Consider the following 27,150-nt stretch of genomic DNA (forward strand, 5'->3'; position numbering starts at 1 on the left):
AGGGAAGCCCAAGTTAGTTAAAAGCAGCATTTAAATGTGGTTGTACTACTTTCAGGGATTCCCAGGTGGCTCAGTGGTAAAGAATCCTACTTTCAATTATATATTATATTTTTGAAGTCACATCTAGCTGTGAATAATGTGGGTTCTGGACGCAGAGCTACCCATGCTGAATCTTGTCTCTACTGCACGCTCACTTGCTCCAGATGTGAGGTTCCTGAGAGGACAGCCTCTGAGATTCTTTTTGTCCCCTGGCCTACTGTAGAGGGACAGTCCAGGGTCCACACCCCTATCTGAAACCCCTGAGGCCTGCTGTGGGGTTTTTTCTTTTCTTTTCTTTTTTAAATTGGAGTGTAATTGCTTTACAGTGTTGAGTTCATTTCTGCTATATTACTACATGCATCAGCCATATGTATAGATACATCCCCTCCCTCTTGGACCTCCTTCCTACCTCACCTCCATCCCACCCCTCTATGTCGTCAGTGAACACTGAGCTGAGCTCCCTGTGCTATACAGCAGCTTTCTGCTAGCTATCTATTTTACACATGATAGTGTGTATACTGGGAAAGATTGAGGGTAGGAGAAGGGGACATCAGAGGATGAGATGGCTGGATGGCATTACCAACTCAGTGGGTATGAGTTTGAGCAAACTCTGGGAGATAGTGAAGGACAGGCGTGCTGCAGTCCATGGGGTCACAGAGTCAGACACGACTTAGTGACTGAACAACCACAAAGCGTATACATGTCAGTGTACTCTCTTAGTTCATCCCACCCTCCCCTTCTCACCCTGTGCCCATCTGTCCATTTTCTACACTTGTGTCACTATTCCTGTGCTGCAGACAGGTTCATCTGTACCATTTTTCTGCTGCGGTTTTCAAATTCAGAATTTTTCAGCATTTAGAAAGGTCGTATAGTCCCCAGGAAGGTAGAGGAGAAAGGACCTTGACACGCTGCTCCTCAGTGGGTTCCGGTTAGCATTCCATAATCAACCACGTTCATCTTCTGCAGCGAAAGCTATGAACAGCTCGGCTTCATGGGATCCACCAGGACTGCGAAGAGCCGCAGTCACTTCAGGTCAGGGTTTGTTGCCAGATCCCGTCAGGTCAAGCTTTGCCAGCCAGTGAGTTTTGGAAAAAAAACCCGTCAGCTTTCAGATCCTTTGGGATTTTGATAAGAGTTGCTAGGCCTGCAACCGGATCTGGCCCTTAAGGTTATTGTTTGTTGTAAACCTTAAATTAAAAAAAAAATTATTATGAAGTCTTTAACACACTGTCTGGACAATAGTAATGATAAATATTAACTATTGCTGCACTGGTCCCGCCTCCTCTCTCCTCTTCTTTTCCTAATGTACCTGAAACAGTCTTTTAGAGGACCTGTTTAACAAGTGGATTTAAAAATGGTTTACATCACACATATGACTGAAGCTTGCTTAATTTTGCTATCTTATTTCTATTATTAACAGTTCTTCTTTCCCATAAAGCTTTGCTTAGCCATGTCAAGTTCAGCCCAGACTCTATTTAAGTCATCATTAAATGCAGATTTTAAAGTCCTAATTAATGAGGTTTTTAACTAAATAACATCCAAATTCTATGATATTCATGAATATAATCCTTTAATTCCATTAGGAACTATTTCTTCTCTTGAGTTCATTCTTTGATCAAAAGGTGAAAATGAACTTTTTTATCTTTTCACTTCCTCAAAAACTCAGACTGAACACTAACACACAGCTCAAGGTTACCTTTGTAAATTTCCTTTAACGCTAAGACATTTTAAATTCCCTCTGAAAACTGCAAAATTCACTCGTGCTCCGGCAGCAGCCCCAGTGACTCCTTTGTCCAAGTGTAGGATTCTCTTTGTGGATAGAAAATGTTCATCCCATAACATGTGTAGGGCTTCCCTGGTAACTCAGACAGTAAAGAATCCTCCTGCAATGCAGGAGACCCGGGCGCAGTCCCTGGGTCAGGAAGATCCCCTTGAGAAGAAAGTGGCAACCCACTCCAGTATTCTTGCCTGGAGAATCCCATGGACAGAGGAGCCTGGGGGGCTAGAGCCCATGGGGTCACAGAGAGTTGGTCACGACTGAGCAGCTAATTCGCAGGTAACATGTGCGGGTCTCTGAGGGTCACTCAGTCTGTCTTGGGATTCAGTACACATACAGGTCCTGGGTTGGAGGAGAAAATTATTTACAGGACTGAGAAAAGCTTCATTAAGTGAGTTACCTTGAATAGTAATAGACGTACTTCAATAGCCAATGGATCTTTGCCATTACATTTTATTGCTTCCCTCTTCTATTTTTCCAAATGTTTTCCTAAAACTATTTTAATTCCAGCATGTGAAACATGGCATAAAGTTGTCAGCATGATGTATATGTTTATTTTCTAAAACAAAATGACGTAAATTGATTAAGCTGGCTATGCCCTCCCCCTCTCCTCATAAAAATGAGAATGAGTCAGAGCCTTTTTAGTGCCTTTGTCTGCCATTCCTAGCCTGTAAATTTTTTTTCAATAGCTGCCCTCACTCTTTAAAAGCCTGAAATCAAGCCTGTAGCTGGCGTCTTGTGTGACTCATCTTCAAGTAAAATCAGGAGAAAACGAATTTCATATATTGTCTTAGAACTGTTTCTGAAGAATGGGAGCTTTACAGATTGATGAATCTGCTGCGGAGGGTGCATCCCCTGCCAGCTGTCGGGGGTAAACACACAGTCCCCAGCTAAGTAACACCCATGTGCCCTGGGCCTGGCAAATCCTCCCCTTCACCGTGACTCGGACTCACTGAACATTGCTTTTCTTGTTTACCTCTTTGCTATTCATTTTCACTCTCCTGGATTTGCAATTCTGGGTAGAACTCAGGACACCACCCAAGTGTTTTCCAATAAGTGGTTTCTCCTTGTTCCATGCTCTTCTGATTATAGCAAAACCTAATTTTCTTTGTAAGTACTTTACTATACTTTAAAGCAGGATTTCTCAGCCGTTGACATTTGGGGCTGGAATATCCTTTGTTGTAAAAGTGGTTCTGTGCATTGCAGGATGTTTAGCAACATCTCCAGCTTCTACTCACTAGATACTCCCCAATTGGTGACAACCAGTGGTGTCTCTGTGCGTGTGTGCTGTCCCTTCAGTTGTATCCAACTCTGCAATCCTATGCACTGTAGCTCACCAGGTTCCTCTGTCCATGGGATTCTCCTGATGAGAATATTGGAGTGGGTTGCCATGCCCTCCTCCAGGGGATCTTCCCAGCTCAGGGGTCAAACCCGAGTCTCTTATTAGCAGGTGGCCTCCCTGATAGTTCAGACGGTAAAGCGTCTGTCTACAATGTGGGAGACCTGGGTTCGATCCATGGATCAGGAAGATCCGCTGGCGAAGGAAATGGCAATCCACTCCAGGACTCTTGCCTGGAGCCTGATAGGTTACAGTCCATGGGGTCGCAAAGAGTCGGACACAACTGAGCGACTTCACTTTCACTTTCTTTACCACTAACGCCACCTGGGAAGACCCAGTGATTTCTCTAGTGTTAGTGACTCAATTGTGGCCGACTCTTTCCAACCCCATGGACTGTAGACCACTAGGCTCATCTGTCCATGGGATTCTCCAGGCAAGAATACTGGAGTGGGTTGCCATTCCCTTCTCCAGGGGGTCTTCCCGACCCAGGGACCAAACCTAGATCTCCTGCTTTGCAGGCAAATTCTTTATCATCTGAGCCACCAGGGAAGCCCCGTGGTGTCTCTAGATATTGCCAAATGACCCTGGGAAATGAAGCTGCCCCTAGTTGAAAACCTCTCTCTTAGAGGAATGTTCTAATGTGGAGTTCCCAGGAATTCTAAATGAGTATTTCAGTTTATGTAGCCTTGAAATTTTAGCACACTTGTAACAAGTGTTTTTGAAATAATGATTTCTTGCACAATGACAGGAAACTATGATATTTTCAGATTTCAAAGTATTGAGGTGAGCATTTGTTTGTTTGTTTTGAACTTTTAGATATTTCCTAGCTGGCTAATTATCTGGCTGAGAATTGACCATGAGTGATTCCCATGTTGCCTCTTTAATTGCAAACAAATTAGTACAGACTCACAAACATTTTTCTAGACAGCTCTTCTGTTCCACTTTAGAGCACACACAAGGCTATATTTCCTCCAGTGGAGTTTTTTTAGTCCAGTGTGAGAGCCCTGGGGACTCAGTGTGATACCATAAACAACCTGAGATATTTTTACAACTCCCCTACTCCCCCTTTCTGATCTCTTAACTCTGCTTTGTTCTTAATCCTCCAATATTCTAAACCAAACATTTACCCAGAAGCTTCAGGTACGCTTGCACTGACATTTCATCATCCAGTATTATGTTACATAGTCACTCCTGGCTCCAAGGGCATCTGGGCAAGTCCAAGGATAGAGGTTTCAGCTGTCCCAGGCTCCAAAGTGTGTTAATTTCCTAGAATGGCCATGACAAAGTACCACAACCTAAGTGGCTTAGACAACAGAAATTTGTTGTCTCGAAACTCTGGAGGCTTGAAGTCCAAAGTCAAAGTGTTGGTAGGATCAGTGTCTTCTGAGTGCCTAGAGGGAAAATCTGTTTCAAACCTATCACCTAGCTTCTGATAGCCTCAGACACTCTTTGGTTTATGGATCACATTCTGTGTCTTCATATAATTTTCCCTTCACTTGTGTGTGTCTCTTTGTCCAAAATTCCCCTTTTAATAAGGACACCAGTCATATTGGATTAGGACCCACCCTCATGACCTCATTTTAACTTATCTCTGTAAAGATTCTAATAAGGTCACATTCTGAAGCACCAGGGGACTTCAACACAACTCTTTTGGGGGGACCCAATTCAAACCATAACAGAATTTGACATACACATTGGTGGTGGTGTAGGGTCAGCCCAGTCAATAGTGTTGGCCATACATATGACAAGAAGGAAGGATAATTTGATTGGTTCCTGGTAGCTTATTTTATATATTTCTTAAGTGAAAATCTAGCTTGAATAATCAGAGAAGAGTTGTTTCTGTCCAGAAGGCACTGGCCCTTAAGTGACCCAAGTGGCTTTTTCTTCAGCTTAGAGCTCTTGTGCTTCCATTGGATTTAATCTTAGGGCAGAAGTGCCTCTCAGGTGAAATCAACAACTCCTTGTCCTTGGAAAGTAAATTAGTTCTCTTAGGGCATTATGATTTCACTTCCAAAATCCAGGCTGCTTGGTTTTGGAGTATTATAGTTTATTTCAGTGCCTTTTTTTGTTTTTAAAAATTGCGATGTTGTTCAGTCGCTCAGTCGCATCCGACTCTTTGCAACCCCATGGACTGCAGCACGCCAGGCTTCCCTGTCCTTCATCGTCTCCCAGAGCTTGCTCAAACTCATGTCCACTGATATGTATTCTTTAGTACAAGCTACCCTCCTTCCCTGCCCATTCCAGGCATCTCTAGTGGTTTGTTTTTTACAGAAATAAAAATTAAGAGTTTAATCAGAACAACATCAGTCGGCAACACTTTTTAAAACATTTATATGCTGTGCACGAGGCATCTTTAGTTGCAGCATGTGGGATCTAGTTCCCTGATCAGGGATTAAACCTGGGTCCCCTGCATTGGGAGCTCGGAGACTTAGCTTCTGGACAACCAGGGAAGTCCCACATCTCTAGTGTTGAAATTTCTAGCACGCTTTGTGCCACAGAGTATCAGGGATATGTTAACAGATTATACTAAGAAAAAGGAGAGGGGAAAAAAAAGGAAAAAAGTCTTACTGATTCTTTAGATTTGCCGGTGTGAAAAGCACAACACAATTTTGCAGTTTTGATGGGAAACATTCACCTGGTCACTGGCATTTGATATTTCCAAGAACTGAGTCAGATTGGAATATTAATTTATTTGAATTAAAATATGTAAATTTAACTTTAAAAAGACCTGGTGATGTCATATGCATGGAGATCTAGATAAGCATACGAAGCTAAGTTCTAGGGTGCGTAGAATATTGGGAAGTTCACAGCTGTTTGCTCCTTTCTGGACACCAGAATCTTGGCAGGACAGCTGGGGAGATTCTGCCCAGGTCAGCCATACTGGTGTTTGTAAAAGTCATGCTCCGCTGAATCTATAATTTCCATGGATCACTGTCAGGTCCACACAGGATAAAGATGTAAGAGGGACCCTCTCACCTCCGATTCAACACATTTCTTCCTTATTTGTCTTTCCCAGAAAGATTTCTAGTTGAAAAACAGCTTCTATGATCTGAAAACAGTTTGGGAAATATGTGCATGCATGCTCAGTTGCCTCAGTCGTGTCTGACACTTTGCGACCCTATGGACTGTAGCCCACCAGGCTCCTCTGTGGGATTTTCCAGGCAAGAATACTGGAGTGGGTTGCCATGCTCTTCTTCAGGGAATCTTCCCAACTTAGGGATTGAACCTGTGTCTCCTGTACTGCAGGTGGATTCTTTAGCCACTGAACCACCTGGGAAGTCCTTGAGAAACATGATAGAGGACAATTCCTGAAAAACTTCTCAAACTCCTTATGACACAAGAACAGGATTGGATGAACCCACATCCTGGAGGAGTAATGCTGATGATAAAAGTGGGTGCAACTTCAACTGGGAATGAGATACTGTGCTAATCAAACGGTCATTAATTTAGCTCATTTACTCATAAGAACAAAGTCTGAGTTTCAGTGAGATTCATTTCTTGCTTCAGTTAACACACTGGTCAGGGGAAGAGTGAGGACTTGAAATCAGGACTGTCTGACTCCCAAGTTCCTGTCCCACAGTCTGGTCTACATCAGGTGTCTGCCTCTTCCTTCAGGGTCATTATTGCTCCCTGAGCCAGTTACTGCACTCACTTGACTGATGTCTATGGAAGACTTGGCACTCCTCTGGTAAGGTGTGCAGCGTGCTGAATGTGGCTAAGCGATCACAGTTTCCCATCTTTCCAACTGAGATATTCTGCATTTGTTTTCCCTTTGGCTTCCTTCTCTTTGCCAGGTCAACTATGGGATGGAAGTGTCAAAGAATCTTCAGGTAGAAAGACTTACTTTCGACTTAGAGTCCAATATGAAACCACATTTTCAGTGGCACAGAAACATGTGTCATCTCTTGTTCAACATACTATCATTAGAGTTTTGGAGGTTACTTTGTGTATTGTACTTGATGCATTTTTTTTCTGTTAAGATCAGATCTGCTATTAGTAAGTACTAAGGGCATATTCATTGGAAGGACTGATGCTGAAGCTCCAATATTTTGGCCACCTGATATGAAGAGCCAACTCATTGGAAAAGATCCTGATGCTGGGAAAGATTGAAGGTGAAAGGTGAAGTGGGCAGCAGAGAATGAGATGATTATATGGCATCACCAACTCAATGGTCATGAGTTTGAGCAAACTCTGGGAGATAGCAGAGGACAGAGGAGACTGGTATACTGTAGCCCATGGTGTCTCAAAGAGTCAGACATGACTTAGTGCCTGAACAACAACAACAAAGGGTAGAAAATATGAAAGGGGGGTTCTGAGAGCCTTATAGTGTATAATGAAAGTAGAAATTTCCTTCAGAAATGTAATTCTTTGGATATGGTACTAAGCAGCTTGCCATCAAATATCTGATTTCAAGCACCTTCAGGAGTATAGCATTAATTGAATTATAGACATGGGAACTTGAAAGTCTTAGAAGCACAAAATTAGAGCTCAAGTAATTTAACCTTCCTGACTGTAGCACTTCAGTCCACCCCATAATATTCTTAACAAAAGGTTGGCCAAATCCTAGCCATCTCCAGGGACTGGCACTTCACTACCTGACATGAGAAGATGCTTAAAGTATGAGGTAAAAACAAAACCTCCAAACTGCTATATGATGTCTCAACTATATTTTAGCAATACATACAAATACATTATTTTAAAAGAGTAACAGTTGTTTCCTCTGGGTGGTGAGATCATAGGAATTAGGTTTTTGCTTATTTACATATTTGTTTTTGTCTGTAATGCATCTTTTATAACGAGTATGTATTACTTTGAAATTATGGTGACAGGAAAATTCTTTACATAGAAATAGAAGTCTTTGATATATACCTGTTTGTCCTCAACTTGAATTCTGAAAGCAACTCAGAACAAATCCCATTGTTCTTCTGTATAATAGCCTTCTAAAATATTTGAACACAATATTGTAAAGTAATTAGCCTCCAATTAAAATAAATAATTTAAAATATTTGAACACAGCTTGAATATCTTCTTGTCTTTAGGTTTGATTGTTTGCAGATAGGTGGATGGGAATTAAAAAAAAAAAGAAACCATCATAAACTTATGACCTTAAACTTATTTTTTTAAATTGAATTCAACATTTTCTGAAAATGGAGTTTGGTGGAATCGGTTTGAGTATTCTCTAAGTGTACCTGAGGTGTTTGGTAAATTTAAATTCTTGGTTTAAGGGAAGGTCAGGAAAAGAAGAGAAACTCCTGGAAAGGATGGAAGCATTGGGTAAGGTAGGGGTTGAGGGGAGTTTGGGGTCCTTTAATGGAGAAACAGTGACTTTATGCTCTAAAAGAGGAGGTGGTAGTTAAATTCCCCTGCCTTCTGCTCTGCTGTTGACCCTATTCTGACTCACTGTATTAAAGGAATTTTGATCTTTCGAATGCTAACACAATGACATTGCTCCTTAACTGTGCATCACAGACACAGTACCACTGCAGTTTAGTGCATGAGTAACCAATACTCAATACAAAGTTCTAAATAAAGCTTGGAAAAGTATGTTTCTGCACTTAAATTCCCAATTACAGCCCAAGGTTATCTATCAAGGTTAACTTCCTGTGTAATCTGAATGTGCTATATGTGGCAGAAGAGTTTCTCTAGAAAATGGTTATAGTTTTTCAAAGTACTTTATGTCTGAATTCTTTTTTCCGGTTAAGCTTTTTTCTTTTTTCTTGGAGTATAATTGCATTGCATTGTTGTGTTAGTTTTGCTGTGCAGTAAAGTGAAGCAGCTATATGTATACATATATCCCCTTTCTCTTGAACCACTCTCATCCCACCCATTTGTTAATAGGTCATCAAAAAGCACAGAGTTGAGCTCCCTGTGCTGGACAGCAGCTTCCCACTAGCTGCTATCTATTTTAGACGTGGTAATGTATGTCAATCCTAATCTCCCAATTTGTCCCACCCTCTCCTTCCCCTGATGTGACCACAAGTCCATTCTATACCTTTCCGGCTCTATTCCTGCCCTGCAAATTGGTTCACCTGTACCGTTTTTCTAGATTCCACATATATGTGTTAATATATGATATTTGCTTTTCTCTCTTTCCAACTGAACTTTGAAACTCCTAATTTAATAATGGGACTTCCATGGCAGTCCAGTGGTTAAGATTTCAATCTTCCAATGCAAAGGGTGTGGATTTGCTCCCTGGTCAGGGAACTAAGATCCTATATGCTGTGTGGCCAAGGTAGCTTTAGGGGTAAGTAAAGGTTTTTCCTCAAGACTTCCCAAAGAACTTGCTTAAGGAATGATGTAAAAATTAAAAATACCAATCAAAAATGTTTTGCTAGATAATGAACCTAGATTTATTTCAAGCAGAGGCAAATACAGCTATCAGTTACCTATTTTTTAAATTTAACTGTTACAAAGAATCTGAACGTTGGAGTTATAAATAGTTGTATCTTTGGGGTTGAGCACTAGATTTTAACACTTTGTTGCATCTGAAACAAGGCTTATCCTTGTTCTGTGTCTTTGTTTCCAGATGGTCTCCCAGCTTGAAGCCCAAATATCTAAGCTTGTTGAACAGTTGGGAAATGAGTCCCAGTTTCACCAGGAAGCCCTGCAGAGAGCCCAGAAAGCAGAAAACAAGTTGGAGACTCTTCAGGGCCAGCTGACACACCTGGAGGAAGAGCTGGTCTCTGGAGGTGTTCTGCGAGATGATTTGAATTTCGAGAAGCAAAAAGTAATAACATGAGGGCCGGCTCATGGGTGGAAACATCTGTTGCAATATAAGATTTTATGTAAATATTTTGAATTTTACAGTACTTTGGTATCTTGGTGAACTTCTGAGTCATGAGTAAATTTCAGGGAACAATGGATATTGTTTTGGGGTTTCTTCCTATTTTTGGAGCTTCCTTGATCCAAATTAATTCACTTAAATTCAACAGGTATTTATGGAATATCTATTATATATGAAACTGATGGTTTGGGGGTGAGGTATGAATAACACACAGTTCTTTTTTTCTTGACTTTTCTGTGGGGCATGTGAGATCTTCCCCAACCAGGGATCGAACCTGTGCCTCTTGCATTGGGAGCACAGTCTTAACCACTGGATTGCCAGGAAAGTCCTAACGCACAGTTCTTGATTGTAAAAGCTCATAATTCAATAGAGGAGACGGATGTTCAAATAATGTGCTGTACTGTACTATAAGGCTGTAAGTATTATAATAGATACATTGACCAATAGAGTGCGTTAGGAGCCCAGTGAAGGGAATGATACATTCTGGATAAAGTGGGGATTTTACAGGGAAGGAGACGATCAAGTTCATCTTTGAAGGATAAACTGGATGTTAGTGGAAAGAAAGAAGAGAAAGAGGGGAAATAGTGAACAAAAGTCTGGAAGGTTTCAAGTATCTTCACAGGGCACAGAGTGGCTATTCCCATATGGCTGGAACCTGACTTTCTTGGTGGGGCTGTGGTGGGAGAGCAGATTGGAATGGCTTGGGTTGTGAAGACTGAGCTCTCTTTTTTCTGCAGACTCTGAAGTGCAATAAGCAATTTTTGAACATCACAGTGTTTTAGAAAGATCATGTTACCGGGCAGCTGAGATTGCAGACTCAGGAGAGACTCAGAAGTGATAGGGGTGATAACCCAGAGGGATATAAGGAAAGTAGAGTGAAAAGAGAAGGCATCTATGCTTAGGATTTGACCCTAAGAAGACCATCGGTGATGTCTGAGCAAAAATTTCAGCAGAGTGGTGGAGAACAGAAGTCAGTTTGCATTAGGACGAGGGGAAACTACTATGGGAGAAGCTAGAGACTTGGATGACAATGTCGTCTGGTGACCAAAGAGAAAACAGGCTTGAAGCTATGAAAAGCAGGATCAAAGAAAGGTTTTGTTGAACAGAATGGCAAGATACATGTTTGTACCTTATCACGGGCATCTATAGGGATAAACGGGTTCATGCATAGGCGCAGGGGGCTTCACCAGTGGCTCAGTGGTAAAGAATCTGCCTGCAATGCGGGAGTTGAAAGAGATGCATGTTCAATCCCTGCATCAGGAAGATCCCCTGGAGGAGGGCATGGCAACCCACTCCAGTATTCTTACCTGGAGCATCACATGGACAGAGGAGCCTGGTGGGGTATAGTCCATAGGGTCACAAAGAGTCGGACACGACTGAAACAACTTAGCATGCACTCATAGGCGTAGAATTTGGCACGAAGAATACTCTTCGGTTGAAAAATTTGTACTCTAGATACTCATGAATTCATTCTCTGCACTTAAAAACAAAACACGGAGGAAGCATCCTGCCTGTACTGAGGGTTGGATATGTAAAGATGCTTAAGAGATGCTGGGGGATCCCAGTGTCATAGATGAGATGGGCAAATCAGGACACAGTCCAGTTAGTGCTATGAGAAAAGTACACAGTTCAACAGGAATTCAGATAAAGGAGTAATTACTTCTTTCCTATCTCATTGTGTGAGGAAATGAGCCACATGCACCTGGGAGATAACACTGGAGAGCGGCCAGAAAAAATGAGTAGGAGCTTGTTAGGTAGAAGAGGTGGGGAAGGAATTTGGGGCTGGGGGATGGTAGGAATGATGAAGGACTGAAGGGTGGCAGGGAGACTGGACCATGGTGCTCAGTGTGCCAGGGCAGGCTGATCTTGCGAGGCTTTATCCCGTGGGTGATGGAAAGCCATAGACGCGTTTTGACTAAAAGAAAGGTTTCTCCGAAGGCAGGGTGGCTCTGAGAGTCTAGAGGCTAAAACGAGGAGCCCTTTGGGTTCTGGAATAAAACTATTCTTAGAATAGTTTTGATGAGAAGATAATAAAGGTTGGGATCAAGCAGTGAAAGGAATTTCTCAAACAGATGTCTCAAAAAGGTGTGTTGGTTGACATTTTGGGTTTGATAGGAAATCCTGCACCTGAGCCTAATGTGTTAAATTGGAAGAAATCTGATTGCTGGACATCTACACCCATGGGTTCCACCAATACCTTGCACTAAATATTCAAAAGAAAAATGATTCTCCCTTCTCAAATTTGCCCCTCTCCTTCTCAGTGGTGATGCAATCTGCCTCCAGTTGCTCAAGCCAGAATCCTGAGGGTCATCCTGAAGGCCTCCCTCTTTTCAGTCGATTCCTAAGCACTGTAAATCCTAAAACATTATATCCACAATAGATCTCAGATATCCCCTCCCCATCTCTAATTTAGAAGCAGTGCTTTACTTTGGAGCATTACGATCATTTGCATGGACTGTGGAAACAACCTTCTCACTGATCGCTCCACCACTCCCAGCATGGTCTTAATAAAATGCTTGTCTAATCTTATCTTCCTCCATCTGGTCAAGGGCTCTGTATGGGCCTCCCTCAGGATTAGGTCTTGATTCCTTCTTTATATGGCTGTGACCTGGCCAGTTCATCAGTCCAGGCTCTTCTCTCACCTGCAATCTCTCAGGCCAGTGGTTGCAAAGTCAGAAGCCTCGAGGGACCATCGGGGTACTGGTAGGGTGCAATGAGTGGTCAGAGTCCAAACACGTCCACATTCAAATTTGTCCTGTGGTCTAAAATAAGAAGGCCCCCTTGGCAACCCACGTTGCACATTGCTGGTCTCTCTGAGAAGTGTTCTCCTCATCTTCTTCTCCTGGAAATAACTGCCCCACTGTCCCATTAGCTGTTCCTTCAGATCCAGTTCCACTGTCACTTCTGGAAACCTTTCCTTAGAGGCTTAGTTCTTCGCGCAACATGTACCTGGTTCTGTCATGGCACTCACCACCCTTTTTTAATCCATGTTTTAACTCTACTTTTGCAATCCACTCTGAATTTCTTGAGGCCCGGGAAAATCTTTTTTCTGGAGTTTTTCCAGGACTTAGAGCAAGAATCAATAAATATTATTTAAGTAATAGAAGAAGCACATCAAAGGCAAGACTTTTAGGTAGATCAGTGTGTCTTCCATCCTTCATTATGATGACACTAATTTGAATAGAGGTTATATCAAAATATAGGCTTTCCTGGTGGCTCATAGGTAAAGAATCTGCCTGCAATACAGGAGGCCTAGGGCCAGGAAGATCCCCTAGAGAAGGGAATAGCTACTCACTCCAGCATTCTTGCCTGGGAAATCCCATGGACAGAGGAGCCTGGTGGGCTACAGTCCATGGGATCACAAAGAGTTGAACACGACTGAGCAACTAACACTTTCACACTTTCATATCAAAATAGCTCTCAGTTATGAAAGTAAGTTGTGTAAACTGATTCTGCCCATGGTGAATCTTCCTTAGATAACTGCCTATAAACTAGTAGTAGTATCCTTACTGCCCAATAAGAATAGTAGGCATGTTGTTCAGTTCCTAAGTCGTGTCCCACTCTTTGTGACCCCATGGACTGCAGCATGCCAGGCTTCCCTGTCCTTCACTATGTCCCAAAGTTTGCTCAAGCTCTTGTTGTTTGAGCTGGTGATGCCATCCAACCTTCTTATCCTCTGTCACCCCCTTCTCCTCCTGCCCTCAGTCTTCCCCAGCATTAGAGTCTTTTCCAGTGAGTTGCCTCTTCACATCAGGTGACCAAAGTATTGGAAGTTCAGCTTCAGCATAAGTCCTTCCAGTGAATATTCAGGGTTGATTTCCTTTAGGATTGACTGGTTTGATCTCCTTGCTGTTCAAGGAACTCTCAAGAGTCTTCTCCAGAACAATTCAAAAGCATCAATTTTTTGACACTTAGCCTTCTTTATGGACCAACTCTCACATCATATACATGACTACTGGAAAAACCATAGCTTTGAGTTTATGGACTTTTGTCAGCAAAGTGATATCTCTGCTTTTTAATACACTGTCTAAGTTTGCCATAGCTTTACTTCCAAGGAGCAAATGTCTTCTAATTTCATGGCTGCAGTCACCATCTGCAGTGATTTTGGAGCCCAACAAAATAAAATTTGTCCCTTATCTCCACTTTTCCCCATCTATTTGCCATTAAGTGATGGGACTGGATGCCATAATCTTAGTTTTTTGAATGTTGAGTTTTAAGTCAGCTTTCTTTCTCTCTTCTTTCACCCTCATCAAGAGGCTCTTTAGTTCCTCTTTGCTTTCTTCCATTTGGGTGGTATGATCTGCATATATGAGGTTGTTATTTCTCCCAGAAATCTTGATTCCAGCTTGTGCTTCATCCAGCCCAGTATTTTGAATGATGTACTCTGCATAGAAGTTCACTAAACTAGGTGACAATATACAGCCTTGACATACTCCTTTCCCAGTTTGGAACCAGTCCATTGTTCCATGTCCTGTTCTAACTATTGCTTCTTGTCCTGAATGCAGGTTTCTCAGGAGACAGGTAAAGTGATCTGGTTTCCCATCTACTTAAGAATTTTCCACAGTTTGTTGTGATTCACACAGCCAAAGGCTTTAGCATAGTAAATGAAGCATAAGTAGATTTTTTGTTTTTGGAATTCTCTTGCTTTTTCTAGGCATGTAAGATTGAAAAGCAAAGGTATACAGAGATTAAATTTAAATACAGGTAATTGAAATTTACACAGGATAGAATATATTCATGCTAAGTTGTGATTCATTGTGATTCAAATGCACAAAATATACAGGAATCCTTTCAGCCACTTTAACTTTCTGAGGCTTGGGCAAGATTCTTGAAAAGCCTCTTACTCTCTGGGGTCTTGGCTCCCTCTTTTCTTAATCCCCTTTGGCCTGATGTAGATCTTTGCATTGAAGCTTTTATACTTTCCCAGAAAAGTTACCAAAAGTTACTCTATTTTATTTAAAATACAAACAATAGCAGTTATTTCACTTTCATTTGCATAGATTAGAAATGAAATAGTCCATTCTGGCAGTGGAGTGGGGGGCTGACAGAGCATTAAGAAGGGACAAACTGATGATGCAGAGACAAAAACAGCCTGTGGTTTTGTCACACAATACAACTGTGATGGCTGTGACTTATATAGGAAAGATGAAGTTTTATGTATGCTTTTCAACAACTTTGGAGAATATACACTTACAAATACTTTCATCCTGATGACTGAAATATAGGTAGTTTGGGGCTTTAAGCTGGCATGCTTCAGTCATCAGAAAATGATACTTGTTTCAACATATAATTGCCTAAAAATGCCTGTTGGATGAAGAGCTATTGCAATGAGAAGAAATTTCAAAGATAGAACCCAAATCATGAAATTATGTTACAGAAAGCCCATTGGTTGATTTATTCATCGGTCAAGAACTCCGTAAGCATTTCGTGTCTGATGTGACCAGATGAGCCCCAGAGATCAAGTGGAGGAGGATCCTATGCTAGTTTTGTGACTTTTACTTCCTAAACTATGAACTTTGACTTTTCTGATACACCTTGATTTTAGAATGTTGGGACTTCCCTGGTGGTCCAGTAGTTGAGTTTGCCTTCAATGCAGGGGGTATGGGTTCGATTCCTGGGCGCTAACATTCCACATGCCTCCCAGCCAAAAAACTAAAACACAAAACAGAAGCCATACTGTAACAAATTCAATAAAGACTTAAAAAAAAAGTTGTTCCTTTATTCTTGATACTTAAAAACTTTAAAAGACATTTTCTAAAGAATTTTAACTTAAAACCATTGCCCACGTTTGTTTGTATAGAGAACTCTGGTTTTAGCGTGATTTGTAGAACCAGAACCCAGGAAGAGTAAAGTGGTTGGCTAAGTGGTCAGTTTCCACCTTGGAGGCCAGGGCTCACTTAGGTGGACAGAATTGCCATGGAAGGTATGTAGATGATTGGTCTGCAGGGGCTGGATTAGCCAGTAGATCCCAGGGGCTGGGAGGGTCGTGGTAGCAGCAGCATCTAGCCAAAGCAGAGAGATGTGGATGTAATCAGGGACATGCCTCATTTGTCAGATGGCAGGGCTTCCCAGGTGGCTCAGTGCAAATTTTCTGTCTGCCAGTTCAAGAGATCTAGTTTGATCCCTGAGTTGGGAAGATCCCCTGAGTTGGGGGAGGAAATGGCAACCCACTCCAGTGTTACTGCCTAGAAAATCCCATGGATAGAGGAGTCTGGGGGGCTATAGTCCATGGGGGTCACAAAAGAGTCAGACATGACTTAGCAACTAAACAACAACACAGGGTTAAGAAGAGTGTGTAATGTTAAACTAAACATCAAGGCCACTGACCAGAAGAGTCCGGAAAATCTGGACAAGAAACAGAGCATGGAGCTCGCAGGGTGGTTCAAGAATTCATTACCAAGCACTGGAGTCAGCGGCTGGGCTCTCTACTGGGTTTAATAAGAACTACCTGTAAGCTTGGGAGAAAGAGAAAGATTCTGTGAGATGGCTTATTAACTCTACTTTTGTGTCCCATTTTTATTTTTGTTCTTGAGTTTAGTATCTTAAATTTCTGGATCAGCTTTCAGAGAAAATGAAGTTGGACCAGATGGCTGCTGAACTTGGCTTTGACATGCGTCTGGATGTAGTTTTAGCTCGCACAGAGCAGCTGGTCCGCCTCGAGAGCAATGCAGTCATTGAAAACAAGACGATCGCCCACAATTTACAGAGAAAGGTAGGGAATATTGTGGGTGTTGTGAGAAGGAAATTCTGAGAAACTTAAATCTTGAAAACTAATGTACTTCTACTATATTTGCCAATGTGGATAGGAAACATACAAATATGTGTTCAGAAGCTGAGTCTTGATTTCAAGCCTGAAGGGAAAGTAAATGTATCATCCAAGGTTATGTTTAACTATGAGTAATAGAGGCCCAAAGTTGCAGACTCAAGCAATTAGAAGTAGTTTTGTTGTTGTTTTGCTTTTTGCTTTTGGTATTTTCTTTCTAACATACATTTCTGGAGGTAGCAGCTTAGGGTGAATGTGACATCTCTGCTCTGTAAAGTTTCCAAGGACCTAGGCTCTTTTCAGTTAGCAATTTCCCATCCCTAGGGTGGTCCTTATGACCATGGTTCACAGAAGTACCTAGGACCAGGCAGAAGTTTAAAAAAAGAAAGGAATGAAGAAGAGAAATGCAAAAGAGCATGCATGAACTATCTTTTAAAGGAGGCTCCCAGAGTTTTCTACATGAACTTGTGTTTATCTCCCACAGCTAGAATGTGTTCTGATGGTTAAACCTAGCTGCAAGGGAGGCTGGAAACTGTAGTCTTTACTCTGTAGCCATTTGTCTAGCTGAAAAAAATCACTATTTCTATGACTGTGGGAGAAGAGGAGAGTAAAATCTTTGGCTTTTACATAAGCTCTCTTGCACTAGAAAGTAGAGGGGAGAAGTGCTTACTTTCCACTAACTCAAAGGAAGACTTAGAAACAGTTTAGACTACATAAATGAATGAATGGATGAAATGGATAAAAACGTAATTATTAGTTATATAATTATTGCCATTGGGGAAAGAAAGAGGAAAACACAGATGTATCCTTAGAATAGTTCTTAGGAGAAAATTCTGTGGTAGAATTATCATGTATAGGCTGCTTAATGACTCACATCTGGGTTCTCAATTTGGCTCCACCAAGCTGTATGACATTAGGCAAATTATATACCTTTCTGTCTTCATTTCCTCGTATTTAAGATGGGAATGATACCTATCTTATGATGTTAATTTTTTAAAAACAGCATTTTTGAACTCTTGGTTCACAGAAGATGCTCTATTCATATATGACCTCCATTTATGGTGTCTTAAGGAATATTTTCTAAAAGGAAGTAGACACCATCTATTACCATCAGAGACATGAAACTGAGCTGCAGTTCTTTCTGAAGTTCTCAGATAATTGATTTTCCCTCCATATCCAATACTATTCTTTCTTAAGTGTTGTATAATTATTAAAATGACCAGTGTACAGAATTTACCAGGGTAAATTTGCAATAGAGTGGAACTTGACATGAAGAAGGTCAGGGAAGGGAGGCTAGTTACAGAAATACTAAAAGAGCCTTGTTAAAAAAGGATGTGGGCACGGACATTGCTTGTCCCTGTTTGGCAAGATAGTTAAGCCCATATTTCACAAAGTTCTTCACACTTTCAAACACTTTACTAATGCAGATTATATAATTGGAGAAAATGGGATGTTTTTTAGCTCTAAGATTCTATATTTCTACATGATTCCAGTTTTCAGTGTCTGTAATAGATGAATGAGGTTCCTGTACTTAATATTCCACTCACTAATTGTGACATGTGAAGACCAAGAGGATTTTTTTTATCCTTTTAGAGTCCATAATCTTTTTCTAAAAAACATTTCAATTTCTTTCATTAAGTTTGACTATCAATGCTAAGTGCCAAATGCAGAGCTTATTCAGCTTGGTTTGAGGATGGTATAGGTCTGGTGTGTCATAAAGACACTAATGAAATAACACCTTCTTGAAGGTGAATTAACACCTATTTCTAAAATCTACAATATCTAAATAAAGCTTTCCTCAAGATCTCCTTCATGTAGCTTATTTTAAAAACATATCAAATCCCATGTCTGGTGCCACTGAACCTGTTTCTAAATGGTTGAAATTAGTCAGTCTGGGTATTTGGTGCTAATTTGCACTGTATCTTCTTTCAGAAAAGACCAGTGTGAGCATAGTTGCCATGGGATGTTGGAGAGGATTTTGTCTGTCTTATTATGTTCTGCTCTTGATAAGCTCATTTTAGTAGTTTTAAAAGTAATTTTACATTTTTATTATGTTGCACATCATATTGGAGGGAATGGGACATTGAAAGCGTACTCCTTGGTGCATTTTCTGTGGCTCTTTTGTCTCATACTTTGCAGCTACCAAATTAATTCTTGGAAAAATAGGGATTAAAAAAATACAATCAGGAAAAGGAATCCAATAACCTTTTTCTGATGGTTTACAAATTAGTCTTATTGAAGTATAGATAAAGATCAATATTATCTAAGGAATTCATTTATATTTACTGACTATTCAATGATTATTTTTAAAAATCCCTTGGGGAAGGAGGTAGGAGGGAGGCTCAAGAGGGAGGGGACATATGTATACCTGTGACTGATTCATGTTGATGTTTGGCAGAAACCAACACAATACTGCAAAGCAATTATCCCGCAATTAAAATTAAATAAATTTTAAAAAGCCTAAAAAATAAATGAATGGAATTTCACAGCTAAAAAAAAAAATCCTTTTTTTGTATCAAACCAGCTAAAGACTCAGAAGGAAAGACTGGAGAGCAAAGAGCTGTACATGAACCTCCTCCGGCAGAAAATAGCCCACCTGGAGCAGGAGAAACAGGTGCGCTCAGCTGTGATGGTGGAGCGGGATGAGGCCAATGTCACCATCAGGAAGCTGCAGAAGAAGGTGGAGAGGCTGCAGAAAGAACTGAGTGTGTGTCGAGAGCTGAACACCGAGCTCAAAGCCAAACTGGCTGACACCAACGAACTTAAGGCAAGTGCTCAGCTGTGTTTCCTTGTCACTGTTTGTGTTTCCATAAAAATTTATGCAAAAGAGTGACAGCCTTATAAGGGGCACACTAGGAAAAAAAAAAAGCTGAAAACTTCCTCTGATTTTCTAGAGCTGTGAGAAAATGCAACAAATTTCATAAATCAGCAGGGTAGATCAACTTCGTTTCTCTTCAATATCTGAAATGAAGCCATCCATAGTTGTTGAATGAAAAATCAAGTAAAAAAGGGGTGATGTGATGTACAGAAAATAAAAACATTTCTTCAAAGTGTGGGTGACTATGATATTAGGAATCATATAGACTTTTTTTTTTTTTTTTTGCGTTGGCATTTGCTTAGAGAAGATGAGAAAATGAATACACACAAGTGTTCGCTGAGAAGGATCAGACGGCAGTAGGGTGTGTGTTATGCTTTGGGATATTGTCACACCAAGCAGGGAAGAGGGCAGACAGGCTGGGGCCATGTGCTTCCTGGATTCGAGGTCTTTGACTTCTAATGAGTAAAGAGAAGAATGAAATGAAAACTTCGGATTTAATAAAAATATTCAAATGTCACGTGTGTATACCCCTGGCAATAATATGTTAATTTCATATACACTGGCATCCCTGGCGGGTACACCTGTTGTGCATACTGGCAACAGTGATGTCCTTCCTCTGCAGATGAGGGGTCTGGAATGGAATGTTTCTGAGTCTGGAGACAGATCAGTTGGGAAAAGGAATTTGGAATAAAGCCAACAGTTGAATCTGTGTAGCAGAACCATATCTTAGGGCATAGTTCCCATTCGATTTTCCCTTTTGAGTCATTAGCTCTTCCCCCTTCCCTCCTCCAAGCCCTTCTGGCATCAGAACGAGGTAGCTAAACAGAGGCTTGCTTCCCTAGAGAAGGGAAGGGCAGACATAGCCCGGGGAAGGGAGACAATTCCATGTAAAGGAAGGAGAAGCTAGGGAAAGCATCTGATAGGGTCCCTGGGTGAGGAGAAACTGTCGGAGGTAAGTATTCTGGACACCCTGCTCACACCTTGAAATTGACCTTTAGGGTGTGCGTCTGGTGGGTATGGGGAGAATCCCTGACGTCAGCATGCAGTTGGTTCCACCCTGGCTGGCGGAGGCTGCATGAGTGCTGGGGCAGGGGGCCTAGACTGCACCCATTCCAGAGCCTGAAGCTCCATTTGCGCCCATGGGGACTATGGAAGGTGGCTAAAGATGTGAGAGGGATGGTGTGCTGTGGGAGCAGGCGGGGGTGACCCTCTTAAGTGACGGACACAGTGACCCGCCATCAGAGACTCTGGGGCAGATGTCCTAAGTCGTGATCCTGGCTAAGTGCAGTGAGAGTGGCCATAGGACGCTTGGCCCAAGACAACCCTGTGAACCAGAGCGTTGGGTTAAGAGGAGTCACCCTCGCGATAGCAGAGAGCGGAAGCAGGAAGCAGCAAGTGGAAACTGAGGGCTGTGTCTGTAGTTTGATCCCTTTTGGTCTCAGCGACTTAGACCTTAGATCTTCATCATTTTTTCACTGCGTTATTTTTAATTATTTACAAGCGTCTTTCCACTTAACCTTTTCACAAGAAAGCCTGATTCTCATAATGAAGTTTTGCTCTTTGGATGATGTGATTATTCAAGTTGTGTTTCTGGTCACCGTGGCTGGCTCGAGAATTTCCAGTTCCAGTATCAACTTTGTAAGCAACGTTTTCAAATGTGGAGCACACACCACTGGTGTGTGCACAGTGCTTCTAGGTGGTACAGGATGGGGTATTCTATAATGTTCAATCTTTAAGTGAAAAATGAGTTCCTTTTAACTTTTCTTTCAATTCTTTCACCATCAAGGAGAAAATCTTAGAGGTAATTATGTCCTATAACCTGTTCTGGTCTACGTTTTAAACAATAAGCTTTATACTCAGTGCTGAGTACCAGCTCCAGTAGATCTGCTGTGCTGTGCTGTGCTTAGTCGTCCAGTTGTGTCTGACTGTTTGTGACCCCGTGGACTGTAGCCACCAGCCTCCTCTGTGCATGGGATTCTCCAGGCAAGAATACTGGAGTGGGTTGCCATGCCCTGCTCCAGGAGATCTTCCCACCCCAGGGATCAGACCCAGGTCTCTGCATTGCAGGTGGGTTCTTTACAATCTGAGCCACCGAAGAAGCCCCCCAGTGGATCTGAGACCCACCCAAATCCAAGATGATTTCACCTTGAGCTTCTTGCAAAGACCCTTATTACAAATAAGATGAAAATCTGAGGTTCTGGTAGACATATTTTTCGCATGGGTAGGGGGGGGCATTCTTATTCAATTAAGAATTAATTTCACCATTTATAGATGGTCAATCTAAAATAATCATTTGGACTACATTTCTATGTGTTTTATTTTAAAAATTGAGATTGAAATTATATGCTATAAAATTCACTCTTTGAAAGTACAAGGTTCAGTAGTTTTTGGTGTAATATATTGACAAGGTTGTACAACTATCCCCATTCCCTAATTCTAGAATTTGTCCATTATCCACCCCCCAAAAAACCCCTAAAAACCCAAGAGACAAAACTCCATATTCATCCTTTCCTCAAACTCTGTAAATCAATAATCTACTTTCTGTCTCTATGATGATTTAGTTGCTAAGTCGTGTCTGACTCTTGAGACTGCACATACTGTAGCCTGCCAGGCTCCTCTGTCCATGGGGTTTTCCAGGTAAGAGGACTAAAGTGTGTAGCCATTTCTTTCTCCAGGGGATCTTCCTGACCCAGAGATTGAACCCAGGTCTCCTGCACTGGAGGCAGATTCTTTACTGATTGAGCTACTATCTCTGTGGATTTGCCCATTCTGGACATTTCATATAAATAGAACCATACAGTATGGAGCCGGAGCCTTTTGCCTCTGGCTTATTTCACTTTCTGAGTTTTTGAGGTTCGCCCATATTGTGATCAGTACTTTATTCCTGTATTAATCAGAGTTCTCCAAAGAAACAGAACTAATTGGATGTGTACACACACACACACACACACACACACACACACACACAGATTTATTTCAAGGAAGTGACCCACATAATTATGGAAGCTGGCAAGTTCAGAATCTGCAGGATGAGCCAGCAGGCTGGAAACCCAGGAAGAGCCAGTCCAAAGGCTGTCTGCTGGAAGAATTCTCTTGCTTCAGGGGAAGTCTGTCTTTTTTCTATTCAGGCCTTCAACTGATTGGTTGAAGTCCACCCACATTACGGAAGGGAAATGTTAATCTTATGCTGAAACACCCTCACAGAAAATTCATGATAATGCTTGACCAAATATCTGGACCTTGTGGCCCAGTCAAATTGACACATAAACTTAACCATAACATTTCTTTTTAATGGCTGAATAATATTCCATTGTATGGACATACTATGTTTTGTTTATTCAGTATCTGATGGGCATTTGGATTATTTCCATTTTTTTTTGTTTATGATGAATAAGTCTGTTTTGAAAATTTGCATGCCAGTTTTTTTTAATGTGTTTCTATGTCTATTGCAAAACATTGTTGAAGACTTTGACTCATAGCTTACTCAAACCTTTCTTTTAAAGACCCATGTATTAAATTTCCTCCTGAATTCTAGGCCAGGGAAAAGCAGACCTTTCCAGATAAATTACTAAATTTTAGTTTAGCAGGTAAACATAAGCATTGTAGAAATCTGTTTTTGAAAGAAAAAATATTGTCTATATTTCCCCTTCCTGTGTTGAGCCAGAGTAATTTTATTTCAATATTGCTTACATATGTACAAACTTAATACTATATAGAAATTTCTTAATCATTACATTTTTACCACTATAAAATCCAAATCAATTTAGAAATCAAAACAAAGTGTAAAACTAGAATTTAAAAATTGGCAGTATTGGGGACTTCCCTTGTGGTCCAGTGGCTAAGAGTCTGCTCTCCCCATGTAGGGGCCTGTCAGATCGTGGGTGACCCTGGTCGGATAACTAGATCCCACATGGCACAGCTAAAGATCCCGAGTGGCACAGCTAAAGATCCTGAGTACTACAGCTAAGACCTGGTGCAGCCAAAGAAACAAATATCTATTTAAAGATGGGCAATATTAATTCACTATGCTAGATTTTATTTCACTGAAATCACCATTACTAAGAACACATAGTACCAATTGCTTGTGTGTGGTATGGGCTCTTTTGGTTCTGACCTGTGGACAGTTTATGTTGTCTAAGAGTGAATTATTAATTCACAGAGTGAATTATTCTACTATGTGCCTTTATGTTGCTGCTGCAGATGCTTTGTTTGTACATATATCACGACACAGCGTGGCCTCCACTTGGCATGAACACGTTATTTATGTATTAACTCTACCTTTGCTCTTTCTTCATTAACCTAGGATAATTAAAGTTGTGTTACTAATTGGCAGAAGCATAGCCTTATGCACGAATGCAAATGCAGGGACTCAAACAGGTGGCAGGACTCCAGTTCTTTGCATAACTCATGAAATGCCAGTTGCTTCATAGCTGGTGTGAGTTTTGATTAGTTTCAGCTGAAAAGGCTGAAACGCACAACAGTGGCTTGGTCAGGAGAGATTTTGCTGCTTTCTCACTGAAAGAAAGCATGGACATAGTCATTCCATATTTAGGAGGATAGCTTCACAGTCGTCACTAATCCTGGCTTGTTCTCTCTGCTTTACTTTCCTGGCAATAACTTTCCTCCTCAAGACCACCTCTTAGGGCAAGTCAGCTACCTGTGCTCTGCCTCATTCCAGGCAGGAGGCAGGGAGCAAGGTGGAAGGACAGCCAGTAGCCCTTTTCCAGGAAGAGTACAACACTTCTTAGTCTTCATTGGCTGGAACTTAGTCCCTGGAGCTCACTTAGATGGGTCTTTATTCTGGGAAGTAATAAAAAGAAGACCAGATATTCAATGGAGAGGTTTCAGACTGTACCACAGGACACAATCTTAGTAGGGAGTTGTGGCCAAAAATCGGTAGTCAGATAACCAGAAACTAGTGGAAAACAACTATTATCTTTCTGGTAGTCTCTCAAGGACACACTCAAAAGGAATAAGAATCTTCAGCCACCAGCAAAGCTCTCATCTGCTTACTGACTCTGCTTCCCTTGTCCCTCCCACACTTCAGAATGCTCTCCAATCCAGCCTGTGTGACCTTAGTTTATATTTTTTCCCCTAACCTACCAATCATGAACTGAGCTCTGATTATGTTGACTCATTGACCTTGAATTGCCCTGGACTTACCCAGCTTTGAATGTGTGCATCAATCAGAATCTGTGAGAAAAGACCTCCTGGGTGAGGTGGGGGAGTGGCGGTGAACTCAGCCTGCAAAGTAGAATAGCTTCCTTTGATTTCTGCTACAGTTTCCGCCTAGCAAAATCTCTGGGGTTCTTTGCCGAGGGATACAGCTTCCCTGGACAACGCTTCTCCTCTGCTGTCCCACCCCCTTTAGAGAGTGCCTGTACAGTGCAGGGCTTCTGCAGGGTCCTGTTTTTTTGTTTAAACTTTTTATTTTGTGTTGGAGTATAGCCGATTAACAATGTTGTGATAGTTTCAGGTGAACAGCAAAGGGACTCAGTCATACATATACGTATATCCACTCTCTTGCAAACTTTCCTTCCATCCAGGCTAACACATAACATAGAGCAGAGTTCCATGTGCTATACAGTAGGTTCTTGTTGATTATCCATTTTATATATAACAATGTGTACATGACCTTCCCAAAGTCCCTAAGTATCCCTTCCGTCCTGGAAATACTAAGTTTGTTCTCTGTCTGTGAGTCTCTTTCTGTTTTGTAAGTTCGTTTGTATCGTTTCTTTTTTGATTCCACATGTAAGGGATGTCATACGATATTTCTTCTCTGTTTGATTTACTTCACTCATATGATAATCTCCAGGTCTGTCTATGTTGCGGCAAAAAGCATTCCTTTTCTTTTTATAACTGAGTAATATTCCATTGTATACCTGTACCACATCTTTATCCATTCTTCTGTTGATGGACATTTCTTGGCTGTTGTAAACTGTGGTGCAATGAACATTGGGGTGCATGTATCCTTTTGGATCATGTTTTTCTCCAGATATATGCTCAGGAGTGGGATTGCACGGTCATATGGTAGATCTATTTTTAGTTTTTTAAGGAACTTTTATACTGTTCTCCATAGTGGCTGTAACCTTAGGGTCCTATTTTCTGTACAATCTCCAGAAAACCCTCCAGGTGAAGCTTGTAGATCCTCTTGCAGATTCAACAGATCAGATTTTAAATTTAATCACCTTCTCTTTCAGGGCCTTTGGCCCTTGTAACACAAGAGAGAATCGTTCTCCAGATTTGAAATGCTTTTCCTCCAGGAGGCAGATGCCAGATACGTTATTCACCAGAAGAGAAACTCTCAGAATGTGATCCATCCTGGCTGGGGTCTGCATGGTGCATCAGTCCTGTTTATGACCATCTCAGACCCACTGGGAAAAACTTAGGGACACAGACTCTCACTGAACTCTGGGCTGGCTCTGAGAAGCTCCCTTAGTTGGATTAAGAAACCCATTTGCCCTGCTCCCCTCCCAGCAATCTTGTTTGCCTTAGGAGGCTGAGAACGCCTTCCCAAAGTTGGCTCCCAGTTCTGTCCTGGTGGTTTGGCTTGGACTCTGTAACTTGCTCCCTGACAACAGGAATTCAGGCAGCCCTCAGGACTGTGATAAAGTCTCATATTTTTGAGAAATTCTTGGCTATAAATTCTTCTCATTAGGACTTGATTTACATGCTTCTAACTCTCCAAGCTGTGTTCCATCTCTTTTGGTAGATGGCCCACTGTAAATGTTTTTTCCAAGCTGAGCAGAAAGGCTGACTATATCTCCTCTTCTGTTAATACAACATTTTTAATTCCATGTAGCAATCCCAGAAACTTCTCTCTTTACCCCGTATTTTCTCTGCAGCCCTGAGATTGTTGGCACATGAAGGGTATCTCTGTGAAAGGGAGATCACTTTGTTTTAAGGTTAATACTGATTTTGCCCATCTAACGTCCCCTATTTGTAAAATATTTGAAAAAATACAGAATGTATTTTTAGAGCTCTTGTTCATATAATAAATTAATAAATAAATGTACATATATATTCAAAATTTTTTACTGATAGGATACTTTACACACACCTCAATCATGCCTGGGAAAGCTCCCTTCTCAAGTTTTTATTTTGAAAAATTTCAAACATATAGAACAGTTGCAAGAATAGCATAACAGACATTCTTCTACTGTTCAGGTAGATTGTTAACATTTTACCGATTGTTATAATTTGCATAATGAGAAAGAGACAAAGACAGAGAGAGGAGTCATTTGAGAGTACATCATGACACTTCATGCCTAAATACTTCCCAGATATCTCTTAAGAACAAGAGAATTCTTCTGTGTGACCATAGTAAAATAGCTGCACCCAGGAATCAACACTGAGATATTATTGTAATATACTGGTACTGATTTACCATCTATATTCAAATACGGATTTTGATAACTTGGAGTTTATGAATGATCTCCAAGGTCAGCCCCCATTTCCTTGTTGCGAGTGCTTGCTCTATTGCTGCTATTTCATTGACTAGAAAACTGACTCAGAACCCCTTTCCCACGATGTTGCTTTTTATTTCCTCCATGTTTCCCAAGCTGTAGCAGTTGTTCTCATACCTTCTCAATTGCAAGTCCCACAGCAGCTGTCAGTTTCCCAAGGGATT

The 27,150-nt window shown here is 41.2% G+C and overlaps 1 protein-coding gene across 1 annotated transcript in view; it reads left to right on the top strand.

Moving 5' to 3' along the window:
* The window catches only part of CCDC170 (coiled-coil domain containing 170), an 83,755-nt gene that overhangs the window by 48,897 nt on the left and 7,708 nt on the right, over positions 1 to 27,150 (top strand). Inside the window, exons 7-9 of the mRNA XM_040238753.1 lie at positions 9,682 to 9,882; positions 16,478 to 16,651; positions 19,227 to 19,469. Coding sequence (XP_040094687.1) covers positions 9,682 to 9,882; positions 16,478 to 16,651; positions 19,227 to 19,469 — 618 coding nt within the window. The remainder of the gene's footprint in view (positions 1 to 9,681; positions 9,883 to 16,477; positions 16,652 to 19,226; positions 19,470 to 27,150) is intronic.

Source organism: Oryx dammah, unplaced genomic scaffold, assembly GCF_014754425.2.
Source record: "Oryx dammah isolate SB20612 unplaced genomic scaffold, SCBI_Odam_1.1 HiC_scaffold_4, whole genome shotgun sequence".
In the NCBI taxonomy this organism is placed as follows: Eukaryota; Metazoa; Chordata; class Mammalia; order Artiodactyla; family Bovidae; genus Oryx; species Oryx dammah.